The 27838-nt window shown below is 37.5% G+C and overlaps 2 protein-coding genes across 2 annotated transcripts in view; both read right to left on the bottom strand.

The window, feature by feature from the left end:
• Positions 1-1533: 1533 nt before the first annotated feature.
• On the bottom strand, positions 1534-20655 carry MINAR2 (membrane integral NOTCH2 associated receptor 2). The gene is made up of 4 exons (XM_060146232.1): positions 20594-20655; positions 17809-17985; positions 5148-5375; positions 1534-1713 (listed from the first exon to the last, which is right to left on the bottom strand). The coding sequence occupies exons 2-4, from the start codon at positions 17983-17985 to the stop codon at positions 1534-1536; spliced, it is 585 nt and encodes a 194-aa protein (XP_060002215.1). The 5' UTR covers positions 20594-20655.
• Positions 20656-25328: 4673 nt separating this feature from the next.
• ADAMTS19 (ADAM metallopeptidase with thrombospondin type 1 motif 19) overlaps positions 25329-27838 on the bottom strand; it is a 281951-nt gene continuing 279441 nt past the window's right edge. Inside the window, exon 23 of the mRNA XM_060146233.1 lies at positions 25329-25987. Coding sequence (XP_060002216.1) covers positions 25836-25987 — 152 coding nt within the window. The 3' untranslated portion in view covers positions 25329-25835. The remainder of the gene's footprint in view (positions 25988-27838) is intronic.

The raw sequence follows: 27838 nt of genomic DNA, 5'->3' as shown, positions 1-27838 counted from the left end.
TAACTGTGACTAGAACCTTTCATAAAGAAGAGGAGGAATAAGAAATATGCTTAAGAGAATTTTTGTGCACAACGATTTTACTGTACAGTCACGCTGTATTTTAATGTACTTTATTTCAAGTATTTTTAAGAGAAATAACAACAAAATGATATGGCAACCCCAAAAGGGCAAAACCTGACTAATGGGAAGAGGAGAATGTCCTTTTTTTTCTGCCTGAGATAGTCTGGGGGCAGCAAGGAGTCTTGAATGAGGAGAAAGGAGTGGGGACGAGGGACTTAGGGAAGGGTGTCCAAGGAGAAAGGGAAGGGTGGTGACTTTTCTCCTTCTGTGCCCAGAACCACGTTCCCAGGTATCTGCGTGCAAAGTAAGGTGACTTCAGGTGCTGATAAACCATGTTAGTGGTAAAGACTGCAGTTAACTAGGCAACTACTTACTAGGAGCCAGGCATTACTCTTATCTATGCCTCTTATTTAGTCTTTAGGCAAGCCCTACTGGGGAGGTGATATTATCCTTTTTCAGAGAGAATGACTTGCTCAGGGTCCAAGAGTTCTAGCAAAAGGCACAGTTAGTATTCAAGTTCTGTTCTCTTAGCATTCCCTCTGATTTTTTAGGGCCAGGGCTGTTGATATACCCTGACCACCACCAGGGGTCACACTAGCCAATTTGGATCAATCAGTAAGCACAACTGGATCTAAATGTGATTAATTATATAACTATGGCCTGTCCAAGTTTAGGTCTATGAAAATTGCAACATGAAACTGAGGCATAAAGGATTACCGGGAAAATAAAAATGTTTGAATATCCCTACCCCTTTTTTTTCTGGCTTAAACAGGAATAAAGGAAGATAAAACAGCATGAATCCAACCCAACAGGCAGCATGACTAGAAGCTTGTATCCTGTATACCTGGCAGTTGGCCAAAAAATGATCTGCCTAACTTTCCTAGTGATGACAGGAGGGTGATAACAGTGTTTAAAAACCTGCTGTATAGCACAGGGAGCTCAGCTCGGTGCTCTGTGATTACCTAGATGGGTGGGATTGGGGTGGGGAGGGAGGTCTAAGAGGGAGGGGACATAGGTATCCATACAGCTGATTCACTTCATTGTACAGCAGAAACTAACACAACATTGTAAAGCAATTATACTCCAATAAAAATGATAATCAAAAAAGAAATAAAAATAGAAATAAAAAGGTGAATATAGTGTAGGCATTAGGACAAAGCTGCTGACAGTTGTTGGTGCTGTTTTGTTCGCTATCAAAGTGTTTAAGTTTGGTTGTCTGTATTAACTTTTTATTGGTTACGATCCCCAGAATTCTTGCTTCTCAAAGGACAAAGCTCAGGCTGGGATTCTTACAAAGGTTTCATAGGACAAAGTAGAGAAAGTTAGCATATCTCAAACAACGTTTGCATTCTACGAGACAATTACATTTGACTGAACCATCGACAATACATTCACACTCCGTAAACAAGTTTTTCTGCAAATGTTTATTTAGAAAGATTTTAAAGAAATGTCACTGTGTCTGTGGCAGTTTCTTTAGGTGAAAAAAGTGCTAACAGTTACTATGGAAACCAAGACGCAGGCAATGAGGAGCAAAATCAGACCTATACGACAATATTTTGAATGCTTCTCTTGTTCTTCTTCCTTTTTCAGTAAGGTATCAAAACCGGGTGTGTACATGTCTCCCAACCAAAACCGTAGGTCATTAGGACTTTCCTAAAAGAAAATTACACGAAGAATAGGATCAGTCAGTGTTACAGACTCAATGAGATTGCAGAACAAGACCGTATAGGTACTTTACGTCCATATTCACACTGTCCTAAGTATCACTGCTCAAACAAGAGAGGCTAGGCTTCCTTGAATAGTAGGAACATGTAGCTACAGCCTCCTGGCTGACCAGGAATCCTCAGCTTCCACCTGTAGGTCTGCATGAGAATTCATTAGGAAGTCTGCACGGCTTACTGAATAAATTGCTCACATTGCAGGGTCAGAAACACAAGAGGGTTTCTGTCATCTTTTCGCTAATTTCGTGTCTCTTACAACTCATAAATACTGTGTGTCAACCAGGTTAGTGAGTTGAAATAAAATTAAAATTCCTTGCCTTAGCGGAGCCTTGGGGGTTTGATTTTGTTGGCATAATAGGGATAAAGATGTTTGCTGAGTTTTTCAGTAAATCCAGAAGCTGACTTCCATGGAAGGAGGAGTAAGACCAAGAGTAAAGATTCTTTTCCATGCTTCTCAATCTTCTGGTCTTCCTTGTAGCGGAATACAGCATGTTGGCATGCAGAAACTCTGGCACTGTTTGACCTTCTGGAGAAAGGACCCAGTATATCCTTTCCCACATCACCTCCTAGGCCCCATGTCTCTGATTCTTTCTCTGGCCTTGTCTCCCTTTCAGCCCTGAGAAATTGTCTTCTACTCAATTTCATCTCCTATGTCCAATGAATCATCTGCAAAATCTACTGTCTATACATGTAAAACATATATATACACACACATATATATTTTTTCCCTCCTATTTTCTCCTGCTGTTTTTCAGTGCTAATGATTCAGTGTCTATAACTGGCATCTGGTAGACATACAACAAATTTATGGTGAATGCTGAATCTCTATTTTCATAAACCCACTTCAGGCCTTATTATTTCTCATTTGGAGTATTACAGTGGCTTGTAGCTGGGCTGCCCACCCTCTCTCTGCCTCTCTAGGCTCAGTGGACTTAAAGTCAGCCAGTTTCCATGGCTGGACACAAGGGTAATGAACTAGCTTCAGACTGCTAAGAGAGGAAGGGGAGCTGGGTGGATTCTGGTGATGGCAACATAACTCTTCCATCACATTGCTACTAGGCTCAACTTCCCAGTCTTAGAAAAGCGAAAACATTAAAATAAAATTTGGATGATGTGTGCAAAAGGATAGCTGATTTAAAAATCCTTGCCTACTTCACTCTTATCCTTCATTTGTGTCTGTGTCCTAATCAGAGGCCTGCACTTTGCCTGCAAGTTTAATGCCTCATTCTTCAGTAAGAACTTCCATAATGGAGACTATCCTTTCTTACATTCTGCCTATAGCTTGCCTTTGTAACTAAATGTGGGCTTCTTTTCTCCTTTCTTATTCATAAAGTTAGTAATTTAGAAAAATGGGAGTGGCCAAAAGCACATGGAACTTTCATGGCCTGTAAAGTAGTTGAAAAGGTTTCAGAAATTAGGTTGGGGGCTCTGTCTGCTAATTAGGAGATATGGGTAGGGACGGTGATGAAAGAAGTTGAAATGATGAGGTCAAGAAGAGATCCTAATAAAAACAAAAGCCATGACTTCCAGAAGCATCTCTCAAAATAGCATCATGAGGTCTGCATACAAGCCTCTGACCTGACGGGCCTCTGCTCTGAGGTGAGTGTACAGGTAGAGGATGGGTGGGGAGGGGGCCGGCCCTGGCTTTCGTAAAGCAATGCATCCAGCAATTCACGTTCAGTCTTCCTAAGCATGTCATGGTATTGTCCAACAAAATATTACCCCTCAGTGCTGATAATGTTCAGTTTCTTTAGCCTTACATTTGAAATTTTGTTTTTTTTTGAGTCTGTTTGTTAGCCTTCCCCCCACCCCCCACCATTATTCTATTACTTAAACTGTAGCTCCAGCAAAACTGGACTACCTATTGTTCTGACAAACTCTCTCACCCTCTTGTATATGTGCCTTTTTTCTTGCCACTTCTGACAGAAGAGGGCCTCTCCACTCATACAAACAACCTATGTCTTCTGGAATTGTACACATTCTTCAAGTCCAGCATAAATTAACTTTTTCATAAAGGCTTCTTTTAATCCAGTGGGACTTTGTCCTCTTCTGAATCTGCACAGCACTTTCCACTGTTCTTCCTATCCTCTATCCACTATCCTCTTCCTCTGTTTTGTCATTTCCTCTGTCCTGTCTAGAGTTATTGTACTTTGCTCAGTTAGATGAAATTTTGAGGGCAAGGAGAGTCATATTCATCTTCATAGTCCCTTTATCATTCATGTAAACAACAAAGAAAAGAATAGAGGCTCTAGCATACAGTCAAGAAATGTTTGTGAAATAAATCAATACACTTTTTCCTAGTTGCAGAAGGTTGTTTCCTAGAGGTATTGATCTTTAGATTCCTGATAAAAAAACACAAGATTATTGTTGCTAGAGGGGAGCATCTGTTATGGAAACGTCTCTGGAAAAGAGGCTACATTAAGGAGGAGATACACTAAATCCACTAGGAGACTAAGAAACTCCAAAGACTTTGGACACTATTTCAAGGAGTGCACACTTGAGATTTTAAAAAGTGTAGGACTTTAGAGGGACACAATGCTGTCCCCTTTAGCAGGAAAAATCTGTAGGTGATTAAAGTATGGGGTTTAGAACAGACATACATTGTTAAAGGAAGTACTTGGAAAATATCAGACCTTTCTGGCCCTAGGGTGGGCAGAGGTAAGCCAAGGCTGGGTAGGAATCCAGTCCACTCAGAAAACAGAGGGCCTCTCTCCCTGCTTTTCAGGTATTCCTAGACCCTCTATTTGATAGGTGACACCAGGGGGAAAAAAAAGAAAAACCTGAATTGGGTTTAAGCTGGGTGAATGAGTTCATTGCATACTTTTCCTGTGTTGAAATGTTTTTGTTTTGTTTTGTTACTGAGACACAGGAAAATGTCCAAAATGTAAATTTGCAATCTTAAATCACTGAGTAGGCTTGAAATAAAATGATCTTTGATGAGAACCGCCTTGCACAGTGCCTAAGACAGAGCATTTAGTCAACATTTTTGAATAAATGTAGAATAAGGAATTCTTAAGTATTCATGAACATAGATGATCACAAAACTAGAGGAAACATACTTAATCTGGCAAATTAACTTTCAAAACCTGATACCTTCCAGGTAAACCCTTCTTCTGTGTCACACCATTTCTTTCTCTCTACACTGTAGAGATGCTGGTAATTGCTGAAATTGTAAAACACAAAACACATAAATAAACATAACTACTGACTAGGAGAGAGAAAGTGAAGCCAGAGGCCAAAATGACCTGAAATCTGGAAATTTTGTGCCTAGTGAAGAGTGCCTTTCACCTCAGTACCCATTTCTTTTAGGATTATTTAACTGATCTCCCTCAACAATTAAAGGAGTTGATTCTTTGCCTTGAGTACCTTCAGATGCCCAGAGAGGTTTGTGTGCAGGGAATGCTTGTCATACTCCTCAACGGTCCATGAAGGATTCTTTTTTCTTTCTTCCATACCATCCTCCAAACTCTCATCACCGTATAGTGGGTTATTCTTCAGAACTGATGACAGGGATGGTGGGGGGCTCTCTGTACTCACAGCACTCTCCAAACTGGATCTCCTCATTCGTTGAGCAGTAATATTCTTCTTCTCTCTCTGTCAGGAGGCACAGTGACAAAGTCTGTCTTACCAATAGGTCACTGATGACAAGGAAGGCAACGTGAAATAACTGTACCTGAAAGCTTGCTGATTCTGCCTGGAAGCCCAACAGATTAGGACAATGAATGAAGGAAGAATTCTAGGATCCAGTTTGACCTAGGATCCTACCATTAATTGAGTTATTTATTTGCATGTGATCTTGTTGAGCTTCAGTAATCATTCATTAAAATGCTATTTTATAACAACAGAAAAAGGACAATGTTCTTTAATTCAAATAGTAGAATTCTAAACAAAGCCATTTTTTCCCCAGCTTATTTGCACTGAGATTTGACACTTTATTTCTTTCTACTTGTGCATTCCATGACTGATTAAAAAAATTTAACATTGCTGTATTAATCCAGCAAAATCAAGATTAAAAGGCATTTTATAGATATGCCTTGGCTTTCATGGGAACTCCCTTAGGACTCTTATTTCAGGCAGCTTGGAGAACTGGACTAACTTAGCATTGCACTCCTATATGTAGCTACAGACCAGCTGGCTTTTGGAAGGCTCTAATTCTGACTTCTAGATGTTTAAAAACTTTTTTTTATTAAAGCATGATATATATGTAGAAAAGTGCATATATTATAAAAGTGCATATATTATAAATTTTCACATACCAAATAAACCCAAGATACTACCAAGAAACAAACCATTACCAGCACACCTCATGCTGCCTTCCAGTTACTATCCCTCTCCCTCCCTAAGGATAACCAGTAGGATAACAGCATAGGTCAGTTTGTATTCATTTATATAAATGGAATCATACAAAGTGGTTTTTCTGTGTCTGGTATGACCTTCATATTTTTACTTTGCTTTTTTTTCTTATGACTACAAAACTATCACAAAGGTAGAAAAATTTTAGATTAAAATTTGTTCATTGGCCAAATAAAATTGAGAAGAAAAAAAAGTTTATAGTAACGTCTCATTTATGATGGGGCATCATGGGAGAGGAACTCCACATAAGTTAATTTTTGGAACACTTAGGTTTAACCCTTAAAAACTGGTGACACATTTCATTAATTTACAGGAAATTTTTCAATAAATGTGTTTCATATATTTCAGTCTTCTTAAACAGAGAAGTTTCAATAGCAATTAATATTTTTCTGAGTTATATTTATAATCATTAATACACTGATTCCCTCAGTATCTATTGGGGTATATAGGTCACATTAAATACGTGTTTATATAAGCTAAGTTGTGAACTAATATTATATATAGTTTCCTTCTGAAATGGCTGGCAAAAAATCACCTAGATAAAACCATTCACATTCTCTTTGGCCTTAGGTTTATCTAATTTTCTTAGTCCAGACATTTTTTACATACTTAGTGATCAACTTGGAGATCATCTCTGACTTTCAACTTGGAGATCATCTCTGACTTTATTAGGTCGTTGGTCTGCTCAAAATCAATTTATATTCCATAATATTGAAGTTTGTAATGAAATAATAAATCATCTTGACTTAGTGTTTATCTTTAAGATGGATGACCTCATGAAAAATGTTTCTGAATTGAGAAAAAACAATTTGATACAAAATTTAGATAGTTTCAGTTTAGCATAATTCTGACTCAAGTTTTTTTCTTCAAGGCTAGATATCTTTGATTATCTTTGAAGAGAAATAATTCTTCTAACATTGAAAAATTGACTTTGTCAGTTTTCTTGCCTGCTGGACTATTCCTTGAGCTTCTTAAATAAGAAAGCTCTATAAATCAGAAAAATACAGTTTCGGGGGTTAAGAAAAAATAATACTTTCTATTACAATGTATAAAGATCTTGAAAAACTAATATACAAAAGACAGAAAAATAATCAGAGCTATTTTTAAAAGAACATTCAAGCCATTAATTCTAAACTATATTCTTGAATGTTTGATGTTCATCCTAGAACTTGGTGCCATTTGACAACTTCATGTCTGAAGGACATGTGAAGGGAAAATTAATAGAATAACTTTATTAAGAATTTTATGGAAGAAATAGAAAATACTAATCATGGTTGAGGTTCTTTTGTATTTTGATATATTTTTTCAAAATCTCTTAAGAAAGGAAACAAAGCATGTATTTGAGTTTAACTTTTCACTCCACATTCTAGATGGACTACACTTAACAAAAGGAAACTCAACAGTAATTCCATTATTTTACTCATATAAGCTCTAAAGTAACTTCTTTTTAAAAATACTTAAAGTAATACTTCAAAGATTACCTAGGCTCTTCTGTATTAACCATTACTTTGTCCATTTACCCTTTATACACTTTAATCATTATTTATGTCATTTATGTATAAGCTATCATTTAATGGAAAGAGTGATATAGAAGACTTTCAGACAAACACTGAGAATATACAATTAATAGGCCAAAACAGAAGGAATCTCTAAAAAATGTACTTCAGTAAGAAGAAACCTGATAATAGAATGAAAGATTAAGAGGCAGGAAGGAATGCTAGGCAAAACAAAGAAAAAAAAAAAACTGACAAATATATACAGAAATCTAAGGAAGCACTGATTTTATGGTAAAATAGAAATAAGAATAACCACTAATTTGTGAGTTTTAAGATAAAAGAAAACTGAAACTGTACAGTTAAAAGTTTAACAGATATATTTAATTAGGAAATTTTAAGAAGTCATTTCAGTGAGAGTATTGAGATATTACTAAAAAATAGAGAAAGAATGTATAGCTTCTAAATTGGTAGATCAGAAGAAAAAGGATAAAGGAAAATTAATCTAAAAGGTAAGAAACCTGAAACAAAGAATATAGAGGAGAAAGTCTTAGGAAAATAGAAAAAAAATTGAAATAATCATGTTAAATGTAAATAGACTAAACCCTCTATTTAAATGACAGACTGTCATATCAGGTTTTTAAAATTAAATTTAATTATATAATATTTACAAGAGAAATACCTAAAATATAAGGACTCAGAAAAAATGAGAGTGAAAGTATAGAAAAAGATATAGCAGGCAAATATAAAGAAACAAGAGCTGGTATTTGACTGGTTAAATACTCAGCAATTTTGTTTTCCCTTCCTGAGTACAAGGGATGACTGCCTTTATTAGGAGTTAATTTGAAGTTAAACTGGGGCCAGCTCTTCTGATGATGTGTGGACAAAAGTAACAGAGACCACTTCCAAGCTGAGCCCCTGAATTCTCCAACATGATTTTTGGCTCACTCTTCCTCACTTTCCATTTTTGTGTCACTGTAAGCAAGGATTCTGAGATGGCAGAGTTTTAAGATGAAAGAACTTCAAGCCCTAGGATACTGCTTGGAAAAGAGTTGCCCCCCAAACCCATCTGCCCTTCCTCAGACATGCACAAGAATGCTTTTCTTCTTTTTAGTTAGAGATACTTTGTCATTACAGTGTAGCCTAGCCTACATTCCTTAATACAGAAAGTGATATCTTGAAATTCTACAAATGTGGGCATTGGCTTAGCAGTCAAGAAGTGGAAAGGGATGAAAGGGATGTTGGAAGCCGGATTGATGGTTACTCACATAATACAGTGAAAAGTGTTTGGTATAAGTGTCATCTGTGGTCATTTGGAATCTAATCCCCTGTAGCTGTATGAGAGGTATTATAAATAATCAGAGCATTTATGTACAAGGAACACAGTGCTGGTGTAATACAAGAAAAAGATGACATTAGAGAAAGAACTGAATAGTTTGCAAGAAGAAAGAGTAGAGAAACTCTGGAAATTTGATGCCTTCTATTGTTAAAAATCTGACTGTTTATAGACCTCAAACACTAAGATATAGAATCATTTAAAAAAATGGATTGAGGAAAAAAAAAAAAGCGGATTAAAATTTCTTAGCTGGGAGTTCCCTGGTGGCGCAGTGGTTAAGAGTCCGCCCATCAATGCAGGGGACAGGGGTTTGATCCCTGGTACAGGAAGATCCCACATGTCGCGGAGCAGCTAGGCCTGTGTGCCACAACTACTGAGTCTGCGCTCTAGAGCCTGTGAGCCACAACTACTGAAGCCTGCACTCCCTAGAGCCTGTGCTCCACAACGAGAGAAGCCACTGCAATGAGAAGCCCGTGCACCGCAACAAGGAGTAGCCCCCGCTCACAGCAACAGAGACCCAATGCAGGCATAAAAATAAATAAATAAATAAATAAATAAATAAATAAATAGAAAAATCAAATGAAACATTAAAAAATAAAAACAAACTTCTTAGCTGAACGAAGTGACTCAGGGTAAAGGTCCTGTTAGGGTGTGGTTTCAAAACTATTATTCCTGACTGCCTCCAGGTGTTTGTCATTGAGTTAAAGGATGGAGAAATGGAGGTAGAAAAGCAAACCATTAAAGCCTACTTGAGGGACTCCCCTGGTGGTCTAGTGGTAAAGAACCCGCCTTCCAATGCAGGCGACGCAGGTTCGACCCCTGGTCTGGGAACTAAGATCCCACATTCTGCAAGGCAACTAAGCCCATGCGCCACAACTACTGAGTTTGCACATCTCAACTAGAGAGCCTGTGTTCCGCAAACTACAGAGCCCACGTGCCCTGGAGCCCACACCCCACAAGTAGAGAGAAGCCTGTGACGGGAGAGAGGCCCGTAGAGCTGCAACGAAGACCCGACACAGCAGAGCGAAGCCCTCGCGATGCAGCCAAATAAAAGAAAAAAAGCCTATTTGAGAGCTATGCCTTAAGAGAACTTAAGGTGTGTTTATTGACCTATAGACCTGACCGCAACAAAATAGATATGATTACATTAATAAATAGCTCACACTAAGTTTTATAAGATATGTATCACCAAAGAAACCACAAGCCTAGAACTAAAAGCTTTTGATTGTTCAAAATTATAAAACAAAACAATAACCCTATGCCTCCAAATATCCATAAATAGGAGTAAATTTTGAAGCTTCTACAGCCTCAAGGGAGGGCCCACTCTGATATGGCAAAAGAGAATGATGAACAAGGGGCAGCTTCCTAGTGGGTAGGACTGGGGACCCTAGAGAACAATGCAGCAGAAAGTCTTCTGAAAAGCAGAATCATGGCCTAATCCACCTTCCCCACCTTCAAGGAAGGAGACCCACACACATTATTTTCAGTGGAATCTCAGAATTACTTTGGGTAGTGTCTGTCGTCTTTCATTTTTCCCATTCAGAAAGGAAGAATTACTGTAGTGATCCCGTTCCTATTCCAACAAAGATTATAGGATGATATGGTTGGGACATCTGCTAAATGTAGTGACTGGCTCACTTTGGTGTTAGTACCTCTGGGGAAGGATGAATGCTGTGTGTAGGAAGATGAAATATATAAGTATATATATGTTTAACAAAATGATAGACTGTGGCAGAGTCTGGCTAGGTGCTCAGCAAACCCATTTCTTCTTCATGGGCATACAACAGCTAGTTTGGGACATAGGCTTGACCCCTAAAATCCCTGATTCTTGGCTTAGTCTCTCTCTCTCTTTTCTAGCTACAAGCATCATAAAAATTCTGATATAATAGAGCCTCAAAAAGGAACAGTCTGGGTTCCACTTGGAAGCAAGCCACTAGGATAATTTTCCCACCCACAACAGATCTTGTATGAATGACAGATACATTTTATTGAGTCAAGTCACTAAGAATTTGGGCATTTTTGTTTCCATAACATAATTTAGCCTGACTAACGACTAAGAAAGTATATATATCAGACAAAATAAACTTTCAGGTAAAAGACTTTGTTAGGTGAAGAAAGTGTTGGTGGAAAATGAATAAATGTAGACATAATCAGTAAAATATAATATTTCTAAACTTGTATGCCTCTAGTAAAATAATCTCAAATATATAAAGCAAAACTTGAGATAACTAGGAGAAATTTATACATATAATTTTTTACCAAGCAGATAAAACAATTATTAAATATAAAAAGGGTTTGAACAATGAAACCAACACATTTGATCAAAGACATTGATGTCATTATTCAACGACTAAAAATACTCATTTTAAAAATACATTGAATATTTACAAAAATTGGTAATGTCCTGGACTCTAAAAGAAATTTCAAACATTCAATATTATATAGATCATGCTCTTTGATCACAGACAACTTATTAGAAATTTAGACATTAATATCAAAAAGATAATGTAAATTACCACATTTTGTAGAAATTAAAACACATTTCAAATAAATGATGGGAATTAAAAAACTTAGGCAGAATGAAAATGAAAACTGGAGCTGAAAGAGCTTTTGAGGGAGTATTATAAGCATATATGCTCACATTATAAAAGCAGAATGAGAAAATTAATGAAGTAATAAACATCTAATTCAAAGCCTTAAAAGGAAACAGCAGAGTAAATCTAAGAAAATAGTCAACATGAAATAATAAGGACAGAAGGAGAAATCAATAAATATTATGAAGAAAAATAACCCAAATATACAATGGAGAGAATCAACCATATTGAAAGCTATTTCTTTGAAAAGGCTAAACCGATTAAAAATATCTCTGGTAATACTTCTCCGGGAAAAAAAAAAAAAGATACAAACTCACAATGTTAGAAATGTAAAAGGAACATGAGAAGTTACATAGCACAGATTAAGAACTGTAATAGGAGTATAATCTGAGTAACTTTAAGAATTTACATGCAATTGGGCGATTTCCCACATAATATAACTTACAAAATTTAATTAAGGAAAAAATAGGAAATGTTAATAAACCAGTGATCATTTGACTAACTGAATCAATAGTTTAAAATCGACCCCAAACATACACAGGTTTAGGAATACCAGGCTGAATGAGTGTTGTAATCAGCACTCAGACATTCTTGAAACAGATCATTTCTATCTTATTTCTATCTCATTTCTATCTTGTTGAACTCTTCTAGAATATAGAAAAACAAGGAATACTCCCCAACTCATGTTATGAAGTTGGTATAAACTCCAGACAAGGGAAGTAGGTAAAAGAAAAGGTAATTTTTTATAGGCCAATTTCTATTATAAACATAAATGAAAAAATCATTAATAAAATATTGCTAAACAGAATCCTACAATATGTATATTTTATATACTAGGATAGGAAAGATTTATACCAGAAAAGGATGTTTTACCAGGAGGATGGTTTAATATTCGAAGATTAATGTGACTCACCAATTATCAGGAAAGAAACAACACAGAAGTTTGCAGTACATTGTGAAAAATATTTGGAAAATATTTAAACATATTTAGAGCAAATTTCCTAGCAAGATGGAAATAGTAGAGAACTTTCTTAAACTAAGAGAATCTGCCCAAAACTTCCAGGGCACTGTTTACTTAATGGTTCAAATATTAGAAGCATTTATCTTGGTTTCAGAATTAACACAAGGATGCCAGTAATCACAAACATTCATACGTTATTGCAAAGTTCTGAGCAACACACTAAAAATTAAATAAATAAATCAAAGGAATAAGGGTTGTAAATAATGAAACAAAACAGTAGATGACATGATTATCTACAGGGATACTTACCATCAAAGTAAAATAGATTTTAATACAATTTCTGGATTCAAAATCAATATACAATAATCAATAGCATATGTAATACTTTATTATAAAACATGATTTAAAAGGTCCTATTCTTAAGAGCAGTAATTACTATCAGTATTTAGATATAAACATTACAACTATATGCAAAACTTCTATGTGGAGAATTATAAGACATAATTGAAGGCTATACGAAGAGCATGATAAATGGAAATATATACCATGTTCATGAACTGGGAGAATCAAGATCATAAAGACTTCCATTTCCCCAGTTTGGTCTACACATACAATGTAATTCCTATCATAATCATAATGCAAACAAGGCATTTTGTTATATTGCACATGTGAGCCCACAGACAACTTTTCTTGGAAAGCAGCTCCCCACTGACCACAATAATTCTGTTTTCCAAATTGCTAGAATGGTTACTTTTATGAAACACAAATTTGATCATGTGATCCTCTTGCTTAAAATTTTTCATCAACCCCTCCAAATTTTCAGGATAAAATTTAAAAATCTAGACAACACCCTCTGAAGCCTTCTTGGTCTGACCCAGACCTCTCTTTAACCCCCTCTCCTGCCTTCCTGTCCAAGTAACCAGGGCTCTGGAGTCCCACATGTGTTCCTGTGACACACACAGTGCTTTTAATACAGTTTCAGTGCCAGGGACGTTTGGGTCTCATCTGGGAGCAGTGTGGTGGGACAAAGTGGGTAATGCTTCTGGCAGCATACCATCCAAGGGTGAATTTCTGACTCCAATGGAGATTTTGTGAACTGTGTAAATTTAGCATAACTTGATAAATCATGTCCTGATAATTGCCTGAGCAGCTCAGTGATGCTCCTCAATCTACTTCCTAGACAATAAATTAAGTACCTCAAAAGTCCTATAACATTTGCCCAAATATAAGCTTAAAAACGGGAGCCTATTGCACATAGGAGGCTGTTTTTTTTGAAATAGGAAATGGAGTATTGGGAATAGAGACAGTCCAGGAGAACGCATGACACGTGTTCAGAGACAGATTGTGAAATACAGTTATGATATACCAAAAAAAAAAAAACAAAAAACAAAAACCTGAGATAGAAAGAAGAGATATTAGAATTTAAGGGGAAAAGAGTTATAAGACTGAAAAAAAAGTGAGGAAAGGTGATTAGGAAATACACCCAGTAAATGACATTGTCTAGAAACCAAGGGAAGAGCAACCTCCTTACCCTTGGTCTTTTGTTCCAGTTCACAGGTTTAGTACAGAATCCCCTGGGTTCTCAAACAGATGTGATGGAAGCCAGGAAAAGATATAAGAAATAGATTAACCTGAAAAGATTCTGAAGTCTAACTGCTAATCAGAAAAAAAAAAAATCCCACCACAATATCTGAAAAAACATGTTTTATCATTTATACCAAAAAAAAGGAATCAGCTTTTTCCTTTTATTACCTCGTTTTATAAAGGGATTGGCAGAAAAATTTGGGATACAATTCCAAATGCCTTCATCAGATACATGCCCCAAATTATTTTAACAACCAGAAACATTAGGTTTTGGCAAAAGTTTGTTCATTGCACTGAAAAGAAATTTATTAGGAAGCTTCTTTATTTCTCTAGTTGAAAGAATTTAAGAAGTATAAATCTAGTGGAATCAAGAAATATTTGCTTGTACTCTCTCCCTGCAAATACAGGTGACCTGTGTATCCACATAGAGAGAATGAACAGTGTTTGGAGATACTGGCATGCCTGAGGACATCTGTGCTTACTTTTCTATACATACGGTATTGCTTCCGTTTGTGTAAAATGGCTTAGAGAATTGCCTCTGAAGGTGGAATGTGAATTTTAAAAAAGCTTAAAAGATAAATTATGGATATAAATACAGTACTCTGTTTTGTTTTTTGGTTGTTTTGGCCAGCAACACAGCATGCAGGATCTTAGTTCCCTGACCAGGGATCAAACCTGTGGCACCTGCTGTGAAGTGCGGAGTCTTAACTACAGGACTGCCAGGCAAGTCCCTAGGAGATCTTTGTTTTAACTGTTGAGTTACTACCAACGTTGAAGGCAATGTTTGTAGACTAAGTCCTTTGACATTCCATGAGGTAGTCTGAATTCTAAACACCATGCACATGGAGGGTATGAGACCAAAGGGTAAGCTGACACAAACCTGAAGCTTGTGTGGATTTCATGGGAGTATAAAATCTAACTGCTTGAGTTAGCCACATAGCTTGACAAATGTATTGACTACATCCTCTAACACCTACACGCACACATACCCCCCTGCATCCACCGTATACATCAAAAAATGCAAGTGGTATTATCGGCTATTTTCCAAATTCTAATGATAGGGTAATTTTAACACATTTTGGAATACTGGCAAGTGACGATGATGATGATGATGATGATATAAATTTCTTATACTCTTATAAGAAATCCTGTCAATTGTTTTTACCTTATTTTATTTGCTCTCAGTTTTCAGGAAATATGTAAAATGAGCATTACCCTAATTTTGCAAATGGAAATACTAAGGCATGGACTGAATAAGGGCCATAATTTATGTCTCTCAAATTGGTTTATTGTGGATTTGAGACAAGAAACCAAGTTTCAAATCTCTTTATTCAACGTTCTCCCAATTGGCATAATGTCTCCCTAGCAGAGTGAGACATTAAGCCAACAGAGCAAGGGTTTTAAATTAAGAACTATTTAACAGCTGCCTACCACCTTCTGCATCCCTAACACCTAAATTCACCTGGTATATTCAGTGCCTTATTCCAGGTATCACCACAGCTACTTAAAATATTTTTTAATTAATTAATTAATTAATTTTTATTTTTTTTGGCTGTGTTGGGTCTTCGTTTCTGTGTGAGGGCTTTCTCTAGTTGCGGCGAGCTGGGGCCACTCTTCATGGTGGTGCATGGGCCTCTCACTATCGTGGCCTCTCTTGTCGCAGAGCACAGGCTCCAGAAGCGCAGGCTCAGTAGTTGTGGCTCATGAGCCCAGTTGCTCCGCGGCATGTGGGATCTTCCCAGACCAGGGCTCGAACCCGTGTCCCCTGCATTGGCAGGCAGATTCTCAACCACTGTGCCACCAGGGAAGCCTCCTTAAAACTTTTATATGTTCACGTCTTTTAGATTTATTTTTTTGCCAATGAATATATCACTCCTGGATTTTAAGATCCAGTCAAGGAGAGAAGAATTACTTATTGACATATTGCAATCTAATGTAGTGAATATAATTGTTTTTACTCATAATCTGTGACACACCTACTCAACTAACTAAATTTGTAATTGATTTACTCCTTCTCTCCAAGCGTTATTTCAGTAGTATATTGAACTGAAATTTTATTCAGTCATTTAACATTTTATTTTAGGGTAAAAGTATAACTTAATAAAGTTTATCTATAGTTTATAATTACCGATAACATATTCAAAGACATATGAAGCAGACTTTTACCTTCTTGGTTTGCCCTGAATAACTATATCAATACATCAGGGCCTGTTGAAAGAGATGTCCTTTAAAAATTTGCATTTCATTCAGGTTTAGGAACAACATTCAACAGAGCTTTAAACTGTGAAGTTCCACATGAAGGAAATAGGTCAGCTCCAGTCCTAAACAAAAGATGTTAGATCGATGTGTTCCAACCTCAAAGGAATTTATTGGATATGTTTTCTTAGACTAAACTTCATAGCACAGGAGGGCCAAGGTTCTCTGAATTGAGTTTTGAATCATTTTATTCCATGATATAAACAATAAGACAAAGGAGAAATTTCATCACATTTAACTTAAACAAAACACAAAAAAAGCAACCACCAAAAAGGTGTGTATGGATGGGTTTTGAGGATTACAAAAGGGAAGGATGTAAAATTTTTGAAAAGTTAGTTTTCATAATAGGCTGCCTTACAATGGAAATAAATTAAAATCCTCATAGATGGAGGAAACACTTACATAATCATCCAAGTGTACTTGATTTTGAATGATCTCATGATAAAGGTCCCGAGGAGCCCACAAACACACCACAAAGGAGTCACTTTACACCAGGACTCATGAGTAGCAACTGTTTCTTAAAAGAAAACAAATTTCTGTTTAGGGAATTTGAGCCACTCCAAAGGATTTAATGATTTGCAGGGGTTTGCAGGTCAGTCACATCTGTTCTGAAATGACATGCTTCTTCCTGTTTCTAAATTGACTAACCCTTAACCCCATTAGCCCTCACATCTTAAACAAAGATTATTCCTGTTTCATGAGCTGTGCAACAGTCAAGTTTATTTATGTTTATTTCAGCACATGGAACTCATCACAGTTTTATTCCTCCCCTTTGGTTAGCAAAAAGAAGGAAGATGCAAGAGAAGAAAGCAAGAAATGAAGTCTGGGTTTGAAGGTTGATTGTTAAGTCTTGCCCACATGGACACCTGTGGAAAAAAAAGAACCTCTAAAATAATAACCAGCACCTTTCCCAGGTGGAGAGTTCTCTCTGTTTTCTTTCTTTCCATCATTAGGTTGCCATTGTTCCACTGTTTGAATCTCTTTTGCATGAGATCAAAGGGAGTCTGTCTAAATGAGGCAGAAGCAAGATTCAGTTCTCTCAGAGGCCATGCATGAGCCCACACAATGTAAGCTTCTGATGCTTTATGCTTAGACTACCCAAAAGACAGAGGTAGGGTTCCCCCCAGAGCCTTATTTGCAAATGTAGTAATTGATTTGAAAAAATTTGAGGGAAGGTATAAAATGAGGGCTAGGCAAAATCTAAAATGACAGGCTGAGAAGCTAGTGCTTGGAGGAAAACCAATGGTTGGGAAAATTCACAGAATTTATAAAGTGATCAGAGAAAGTCTCCTTATGTTAAGGAAGAGAGAAAGACCTTTCCTATGGCAAGTGTGAGCAGCTACTTTGTACTCTGTTCCCTATAGCTTTCTTTTCGCACAAATGATGAAATGGCCAATAATGAGAAAGAAGCAAGCCCCTGCCCGCGTATTTATGTGCTCCCACATCTTACCTGTGAGTAGATGAGGTTTTGCCAGTGCTGTGCAGCAGGGTAATTCCCTCCCGGAAACTTCACCAGACTGGCCTGAAGAAGGGCTGAGTTCCTCATTAAAGACCTCACGTCAAGCTGCAGGAATTTGTCAGGATGGTTGTTATTTGGCAAAACAGAGAGATCCATGTCTCCCTTCATCTACGGTGGAAAACAAAGGCAAGCAAGGCTGCTGCTGTCAGAGCTGTCCATTATTAATGAGCCTGAGAATGCCTGACAGGCATCTGAAACCAGGTCTCTGGGCTGTGCTCAGAAACTACTCTCGAAATGACACATCCACACACAGGAACAAGGTAGCACGCTGCCTTACCTTTCACCACACACACACGCACGCATGCACGCGTGTGCGCGTGCATTTAGAGTGCGTGAATGGAACAGTTGGGCCCACACGCATTAAATTGGATGGGATACCAAAATTAGGTATGTGTAGCACGTAATGTCTCTCCATACAGAGTTAGGAGTAACAGTTTAAGAGGAACTACTCTTTGGATAAGGCTGCCAGAATTTCAGGGTTACAGTCCACAGTTGGGAGCACATGAAACAATCACCTGTAGGGAGACATTACTTAATATTTCTCTCTGAACATTGCCGAGCTGACCCAGCTGACTTGGCTCTGCCTGCACAGCCTCACATGTGATACGTGGGATCTTGTTTCTTCTCATGTTTTGACTCCCAGAGTCTCAGGCTCATGTGAAATCTAACCATGTTTAGGTTGTCAGCTTCAGCTTGAGTAGGGAAATGGCAAGAATTTGATAGTTTGCTACAGTAATTTAGTGTCCCAAACTACTGCTTTGACCCATTCTCTATCTGAGGTCTCTTTGACTCTGTTCCTAGCTGTATAAACTCCTATGACGGGTCTTGGTGTTTACAAAGTACATTTGGAACCAAAGGAGAACATGGCTGCTGGGTTTGGATGACGTGCTGTCCTAAGTGAACCCACCTGCTACGCAGGGAGCCGAGGTGGGAGTGAGGCTGTGGACGGCATCTTAAGCCAGGAAGTGATGATGACTTTAAGGGAGATAAGCTCTCTCATTACAAGCCACTCTGCCTTGGGCAAACCATACTTCTCACCAGGAAAGTATGGATTTTCATCTAGAGAAAGAGGGAACATTGCCACTCTTGAGAAGGCATAGGACAGACACATCAGCAGTTTTTAAAAGACATAGGTTGTTATGTTTGTGCCTCTGTAAACCCATCTGATTCAGCAGGAAGGATTTTCTTCCAGAGGAAATGAGGTCACGTGTGGAATGTATCAGCACCAGATTTCAGAAGAGTGCCCTATAGCTTATTAGACTCAGCAGCTAGGATGTTCTTGAATCAAGCAAGACACTAGAGAGTACTTACCTTCTTTATAACAAAAAGCATGAGGCTGTTAAAAAATCATCTTTCCTACTGATAGTTGCAAACTGGATTAAACAACCAATGTTTTCTGTAAGAACTTTTAGACCCAAACTCTATCACTGTCTTACAATATGTGAAATAAGTTTGAGTGGTTTTTATCAATACACTTACTGGAGAAAGAGGTACTTCATAATGACAGTTGATAACAAAAGAGTTAAATCACAAGTGTTTGAAGAATCAAGTGTGTTATGTGTATGTGCATGTACTTACGACTTTCTGGATTTTTCTGGCGGCTGCCAGAACACATCTAATGAACAAATATTTCTCGGGCTGTTTGCTTTTCCTAAAAGATTCTTTGGGGAATAACACACATCTTCAAGAAGAACCTTACTTCTCTTTGGCTCTCTATATTGGCCAAGTGGAGACACAAAACCCAGATCCAAATATATTTGATTAGAAGTTTTCCTTAGCCAAAGTATGAGGTAGGTGAAATGAGCCTTCAGTTTTCCTTAGGCGTCCTTCCTTTTAGATTCCTCCACTGTGCTTTAGATGCCCAGAGGTTTGTATACTATCTCCTTCTGTCTACAAGTTCGGTTTCTGACTCTCCACATTCTCCCACCATCCTTTGTCTACTGTCACCCCCAAAACCATCAGTTCTTACTTCTTACTACTGTCCCTATGGGTAGCCTACATGACCGATAATCAGGAAATCAAGCTTACTACTCCCTCTCCTGCTACTGGCCAAACCCCACCCCCTCCTCACCCCCAAATCACACCTCTGCTGACGCCAGTCCTTCTGCCTGGTAACATTTCTTCCCAACCCTGGATTTTGACCACCTCCTATTCATACTTCACGGGCCATGGCTGATACCTAGCCTTTCACAAAAACTTTACATATTTTCTCTAGTAGGGGAAATGATTTTTCCCTCGTTTGAAATTTCAGAGTGATTTGTTTATACTCTTACTATCTTTTGTTTGATAATACATTTTTCCCTTTTCTTTTATGAGCCCCTATACTGGATACATTACAAACGAGCAGCCCTATTGGATGCTTCCTTCCTCACATGAGTCCTGTCCTAAGAACCTCATAAAGCCCTTCGCTTAATCAATAGCAGTGGCCGTTGTCTCTTCCAGAGCCCTCTGGTTGGAAATTGATAATCCAATTAAATTTGATTAAAAAAACGGCTTAGTTCTCTGTTTTTCAATCAACCATGCCCAGTGAAAAAAGAATTCCATCGCCAAAAATATTTATGACATACTCTGTATTCTCTTCTGGTAGTTTATAATGCACAAGCTCACATGGAAGACTCTGAGAAGTTCTGCTTCATTAACGCTAGCATTTGCCAAATTTATTTGATCACATAACACCCATTTCACTGTTGTCCTTTCAACTCTACAAAAAACTTACCTGACAGTGATTGGACAAATACTGTCTTAGGAGTTCTATTTCTTTGCTGTCACTAACACCTTCATTCTAGAGTGACAAAGAGTATAAATAAATATAAATAAAGAGTTATATTACAGGAACAATCTGGTGGAAATCTGGATATCTGGGGCTTCTCAACTCTTACCATGCATGTAATCATTTGTCCTCTCTCTTTATAGCAAATTTTAATAAAAGCATCATTATCCCTTGGATTTGGACCCAGAATTATTATCTTTTGAACCATGAGAATTATAAAAATAGAAATACAGTTCACTAGGCAAAACTGTCTACATATTAATTAACCGTATTTTCTTTTCTTCTCCTCATCCTCTCTCCCTTCCTCCCTCCCTCCTTTCCTTTCTTCCTTCTTTCCTTTCTTTTTCTTATGCAAATAACCGACTGAAATATCTGAAAGGCCTGGATGATGTCCACATGAGCAGTTGGGGTTCATCAAATTATCTGACTTTGAAAATTTGGACAGTTTTGGATAGTTTGATTACAAAGAAAGCCTGTGATTAGGTTATAAATCATTGGGCATCTATTACATAACATTATCAAAACTGATGAACGAGGGAGGCAATCACGTTAACTAAGTGCACAGAATTTGAGGTCAGAGTGATACATCCAACTAAACTGTGCTCTTGAGCAAGTGGCTGAATCTCTCTGGTCCTCAGTTTCCTCAGCTACAATGTGAAGATATTAATGGTCCCTTACGAGGGTGCTGTGAGGTTTAATAGGTATACTGGTTAAAAGAATGCTTAGCATATATTAAGTGCTTAAAAATGGTTCGCTATTATTTTAAGAGTGCATAAGTAATGGGTTATCATTTCAGCCATCTCCGATATAAAGCAAACTGGAGAAAAAAATTTAAAGTTTTATGATCCACAGTTAAAAAGCAGACTCCGTTTCCCAGAATACCCTTCTTTGTGTGAGTCTGGGTTAGAAGAAGCTGAAAGAGAAACTGGCATGAAATTTGGAAGGCACCATGGAAGCAGCATCCATTAATCTGCAATTCTTTTTGCAATCAGATATCGTGACAGAGGCATAGGCACTTGGCAGGTTCTAGATTGCCTTGCTCTCCTGAGCTCTATGCCCATTTCTTATTTCCAACTGTTGGTCCTGTTGACCGCCAGGAAACTTAGATCCACTGCCCAGTGTTGGCACTGGTCCTGTAAAGGAGGAAGCTACACAGAGACAACAGTATCTCATAGACATCTTCACAAATTACCCCTTTGTCGTTAAACTTACCTGGCTGTGCCTGGCTGCTCAGATTGGTGACTGCTCTGATCCTCCAACTCCTCTTACGGACCTTCACGTCCAGGGTCCTCCTGCTGTTGTTTGAGTTCAAACCTATTATCCTCTATCACTGCTTTGCTGATTGGATCTGGCAACTACTGGTGTCAGAAGTGCTTCCAAGGAACAGAATTTTAAAAATGGAATCTGGAATTAGTTCTCCGATATGACTAGACTTAAAGGCATTAATGACCAGTAGTAAGTGGGACCCTGGTCATCCATGACATACAGGGGCAGAATGGTTATAAAAACTCTCACCTGTAGTTACCTGGAGTGAAGTGCCTAGAGAAAGCAAGGCCCTAGGTTACAAAGTACCTGCTGCAATATAAATTTTCCACAGAAGCAAAGAGAATAAGGACCGTGGGGTTGATTCATTGCTTCTAAATCAGCTGGAGAACTTACAGAAAGAGAATGATAAGCCTGGGGTTTTACATTCACAGCTCAAGGTCTAAGTTGGGAACCAGAAAGCTTTTATGACTGCCTTGAAATAAAACCTTTGAAACTGTACTGCCGATGTCTTACCATCTGTGAAGTCTTCTAAATCCACATCCAGATTCAAGTCCTGGAAGATCCAGAACCAGGGAAAAAGTATGACTTTAAGGTGTTACCATACATGCCAAAGGAACTGCAGGATTTCACCAATTCACATTAACTGAAACCCAAGATATATGTATGAGGATGTTTCTTAATGGTGTTATATTAGGACAAAAGGAATACAATATTCTATTAACCTAAATGTTTTTGATATGGGTTCACTAAGCAGAGATTCTTGATTCAAAGTGTTAGTTCACACGTCTGGGAGTAACTCTAACAATATGACTGAAAACTGGACCCAATGGTGGTCTGCACTGAATGAAATTGAGATGTCAAAACTTCCTTGTAGAAATATCACAATTTATTGGTCGATGAATTAGGCCCTATACAACATCTTAGAGGACCTCCAAAATGTTTTCACCCAGCTGATGCGAGAATTGACTATTTGGGGGGAGAAAAGATGTTGCACCATTCTGTCAGGCCATCTGTTCAGGGTGATGGGGAACACGGTAGCACCAGCGATTCACGTGAGCATGAGCTCACTGCCACATTTTTTTAAAACTGTAATAGGAATTCTCTGAACAGAAACAATATCGTATGGAATACCCTATCGGTGAACGAAGCATTTGGTAAGTTCAAGGATGCTGTTTTGGCAGAAACTTTGCAGGCTGGGGAAGCAAATTCATATTCAGGGTAAGTGGTTATTTCTGTGAGAACAAACTACTGCCTGTTTGGTGATAAAAGTGATCTAATGTAATCTTACTGCAATCAAGGCGGTGGGCTGGTCCTTCCATAGAATGGTGCCAATATTGGGAAATAATATTTTCTCTGCTATTGTTAGGTTGAGCCCTCAGCAGTGACTGTAGCTAGACTGGCCTTGGTGAGTGGTAGCTCACATGGCTGAACCCACACACAATCTCCAGTCCTGCCACCACTGTCTCTGTTCCTGGGCTCACTGGGCAAGGACAAGGGTGGCTGATGAAAGAGATTGGCCAACATACACAGAAACCATCATCTTATCCAACTGACGACTGAGCCCTCTCTCCTGAGGGTGCTCTTTGGTGAGCAGTCAAATGGAATATATGTTATTCACATATCTTTTCCTCAGAACTTCTTTGTCACCAATTTTCAAACCACGCTCCTCCCAAGTCCTTGTCAAGGCAGCCAAAACACCCTGATTACAGTAAGATTATATTAGATCACTTTAATCACCAAACAGGCAATGGATTGTTCTCACAGAAATAGCCACGTACCCTGATTATGGATTTCCCCCCCCCAGCCTGCAAAGTTTCTGCCAAAACAGCATCCATGAACTTACCAAATGCTTCGTTCACCAATAGGGTATTCCATACGATATTGTTTCTGTTCAGAGAATTCCTATTACAGTTAAAAAAAATGTGGCAGTGAGCTCGCGCTCACGTGAATCGCTGGTATTACCATGTTCCCCATCACCCTGAACAGATGGCCTGACAGAATGATGCAACATCTTTTCTCCCCCCAAATAATCAATTCTCGCATCAGCTGGGTGAAAACATTTTGGAGGTCCTCTAAGATGTTGTATAGGGCCTAATTCATCGACCAATAAATGGTGGTAGTTCTACACCAATTCATGGATTCAGGAATCAAGGGATGGATTAAGAATGTCTCCTCTTCCTATGTAATTTTTCCCTTTCTCATTCCCCTACTATCTTACCTAAGATGTGTTGATACTGGTTGATTTTATATTTCAACAATTAAATTAAAGGATATCCAAAGTAAGGGACAGTCTAGAAACAAACTGTGCCCCGTATGAACACGAAGGTGAAAATACTAATGAGGGAAGGTGTCAAGAACTGTGAAGACTTTGAGGCTTTACTCTACTTTCAATCTAGCAAGTTGGCCTGCCACACTTTCAGGGCAGAAGACATAAAATTCCTGGGTTAGAGACAAAGGACTTTATTACTTGTGGCAACAGCAGTAGCCAGAGAATCAGCATTTTCCTGCACTGGTTCCCTGAGTCCCAATTCCCACAGGGTGACATGAAGAGAGCCAGGCGGTACCTGTACATGCAGTGAACTGTATTACAGGAGAGGGACCCCAATTTTAAGGAACCTGAAACTTTCATAATGAGAAATAAGAATGTCTGCCCTTTGCTCCAAAAAAAGACGCTATCTTTACCTTCCAAGGCTATTCATTACACAAACATCCTTTAGAAGACACTCCAGAACAAAAGCAGACAGTGCCAAGACATGTGGAAATGTGAGAGACTCATGAAGAATTGCCTCTCAGCAGGAAGTTTCACATATTTTATTGAAAAATCTAAGAAATCATGTGAATCATGTACAATATTTTCTCACAAGAAAACCTTTAAGCTGGTTTTTAAACGTTTCACAGAATTGTAAAACTTTTTTAATTTTTAGAAAGAAAAAACACAATGAAACTACCACAGTGTTATAAGCTTTTTGTTTTTCCTTGTTTCTAGGGAAAAGACTGAAAACTAGTAAATTTTCTCATTATGATTTGTGAGGCTAAGTACTATACTCTTTTATAGATCTGCTAAAAAGATACAAGGAAATGAGGGGATCAACGCTTTCTTTGTTCAAAATATTTTAAAAAGCTAAAATCTAATGACAACATGTTAAAATAATACACATTTTTGTAGGATGTTACCATTTCTATAACGGTTTCTCTACACTATATCAACAGTGCAATGGTGATTCAGTGTAAATCATTACAGTGTTTCATTGTTACAATACTTGTGTTCAAGTACATGTTCATGAACATGATCAAAGTCTCTATTTTGACTTTTCTTTTTCATTATTAAAATAAGGCTATAATTACAGTAGAATTTTTCCTATGGATATCTCTAAATCTGAATGCAATGCATAATACATTCTCTAAAAACCTGTTCAACACTATGAGGTTTGTTATGTTGACACATCTACTGCAGATTACAGAAAATGGGCTAGTTTTGCATCAGGATACCAAAAAACAAAAATGATTTCTCTCCATATATAACTAAACTATTATGCTAAATTAGTATACATTCTGGATAACTCAATGGTATTGTCGGGGAGAGAGTAGCATCTTAGAGACGGCCCTAATTTAAAAAAATGTGTTTTTTTTGGTTTTTTTAAAGCCTAAAGATCTTGGTTTTTTCTTTTTCCCTTTTTATTTTTATTCCGGAAACTGGATCCAACTTATTTGTATAAAATTATTTATGAAGCCATATAGTATAAATCAAAATGTTTGTAGAACCAAAACAAACACCATATTGGATGTGTGGCAGGCAAAAAAATAAATTAATTTGATTAAATTATATGTAATCTGATAATATTTGGTCTGAAAAACATGCTAGTGTGTGTGTTTATAAATAATGTAATTGCAAAGAGCTGTTAGCCAGCCAGCCTGCTAGAGGTCAACTCTTCTGCTGCAGCTTTTGGGCATAGAAGTCCCTGCACGTCTCACAGCAGCGCTGATACCACCGCATGTCCTGACAGAGGTTCTTCTCACGTATTACCCGGCAGTACACAGGCCACTGATTTCCCAGGCACTTGAAAGTCAGAGCAGCTGTGAAGCAGAACACAGGGAACTAGGTGTCATGAGATAAACTAGGTGTCATGAGTAGAAACAAAGAGCAATCACTTAAGTTGGGGGATGTTGTACACACACGTTGACTCATGTATATTACCTCACGGAGCATAAAAGATAAAGAAACACACACACACACACACACACACACACACACACACACCCTATAATAAAGGAGTAAAGTGAATGAATAATGGTCTTACTCATGAACTTTTATAGACTTATTAAAGATAGATTTCCCAAATCCAATAAGTGTACTGCAAATGGCTTTTAAGTTTCCATTTCATGGCTTTCATTTAAGCTTCTTTTGGATTTTTAGTTGAGAGATTAAAAAGAAAAAGAAATGTGTTCAATATGTCCACCATTACGAGAATACAAATTAATAAGTATTGTTATGGATGACATTGCGAAGACATAGCAAAACAAAAATCTGCTCACACTTATTTCACATTCCTCGTTTCCTAGATAGCAGACATGTCTAACTGGGATATTTAAGAATTGCAATTTCAGGCATCCTTAAAATCAAAGCTGATTATCAAAAGTGACTAAAATTTACAGCAATAAAGTGCTTGAAATGAGCTCTTGGTATAAAAAATTCAGTCATGTAGATTTGGCCCCAGTTTTTCTGAAGAAATAGCGTGTTCTGGCATGTATAATAAAAGGCAGTTCTGCTACAATTGTTCCTTTTGCCACTATTCTAGTATGATTCATTAATTTATGTTTAAAAACCTTAAGATTTTCCAACCACTGTGCTTCTGTGTTTGGGGATGTGCCTTCAAGAAAAAATGAACAGAGAAAATGGAGTTTTAATTAAATTCTCCTTTTAATTCATTATTTTCTGACACATGATACTTCAAGAAGGATTCCAAATAATTGTTGGAAAAAGGGATTATGCTGTTTTTGAATACAAGGATTTAGAGCATCTGCTCTAGGATTGCTTAACTTTTTGTCTTAACTAGTTTTAATTCTACTTGAACTGATTATTTCTTAGAAATGTTAATTATTTGGCTTAAAAAAGAGAATTTTTATATTTCCATGAAGAACACAAACTTTTCCATTTGATTGAATCGTTTGCCTGGAAAAGTATCTATGACAATTTAGCTCCTTGCATTTTGGCAATATTATTCTGTATGATTAAACTGATCCCCTGGAGATTATACATACAAATTGAAACTGAAGGTTTCCCCCCCTGGTAACCGTAAGTTTGTTTTCTAGATCTGTGACTCTATTTCTGTTTTGTAAATAAGTTCATCTGTACCACTTTTTTAGATTCCACATATAAGTGATATCATACGATATTTGTCTTTCTCTGTCTGACTTACTTCACTCAGTATGCCAAGGAGGAAAAGGGGGGAGGGATAAACTGGAATACTGGGATTGACATATACACACTACTATATGTAAAATAGGTAACTAATAAGGACCTACTGTATAGCACAGGGACCTCTGCTCAATACTCTGTAATGACCGATCTGGGATAAGAATCTAAAAAAGAGTGGATATATGTATATATATAACTGACTCACTTTGCTGTACAGCAGAAACCAACACAACATTGTAAATCAACTATACTCTAATAAAAATTAATTAAAAGAAAAACAACTGAAGGTGTTAAACGTATACTAACCCAGTGACATCCAGGCAGCAGTGCTATTAAAAACCACTAACTGCCACAAAATTAAAGGCTAATTCATTCATGAATATTTGCTATTCAAATGCAGGGTATATATACTTAAAATACATACTCTACTTCTTGAAGATGTATTAGATTAAATAGCAGGAATTGAGAATATATGTGAAAGCATTTTATAACTAAAAACTATGTAAATC

This window comes from Lagenorhynchus albirostris, chromosome 3 (genome assembly GCF_949774975.1).
Source record: "Lagenorhynchus albirostris chromosome 3, mLagAlb1.1, whole genome shotgun sequence".
Taxonomy (NCBI): Eukaryota; Metazoa; Chordata; class Mammalia; order Artiodactyla; family Delphinidae; genus Lagenorhynchus; species Lagenorhynchus albirostris.
The sequence above is the reverse complement of the archived record's forward strand: the minus strand, read 5'-3'. Positions and strand labels throughout refer to the sequence as shown.

What these genes read in the sequence shown, in the direction of transcription:
- MINAR2 (XM_060146232.1), bottom strand. Translation starts at nt 17,985, where the DNA reads ATGAAGGGAGACATGGATCTCTCTGTTTTGCCAAATAACAACCATCCT. An exon ending in AAAACCTCATCTACTCACAG is followed by an intron (nt 5,376 to 17,808) that starts GTAAGATGTGGG and finishes GCCTCCTGACAG; the next exon opens with AGAGAGAAGAAGAATATTAC. An exon ending in ACCTCTCTGGGCATCTGAAG is followed by an intron (nt 1,714 to 5,147) that starts GTACTCAAGGCA and finishes ATTTTCTTTTAG; the next exon opens with GAAAGTCCTAATGACCTACG.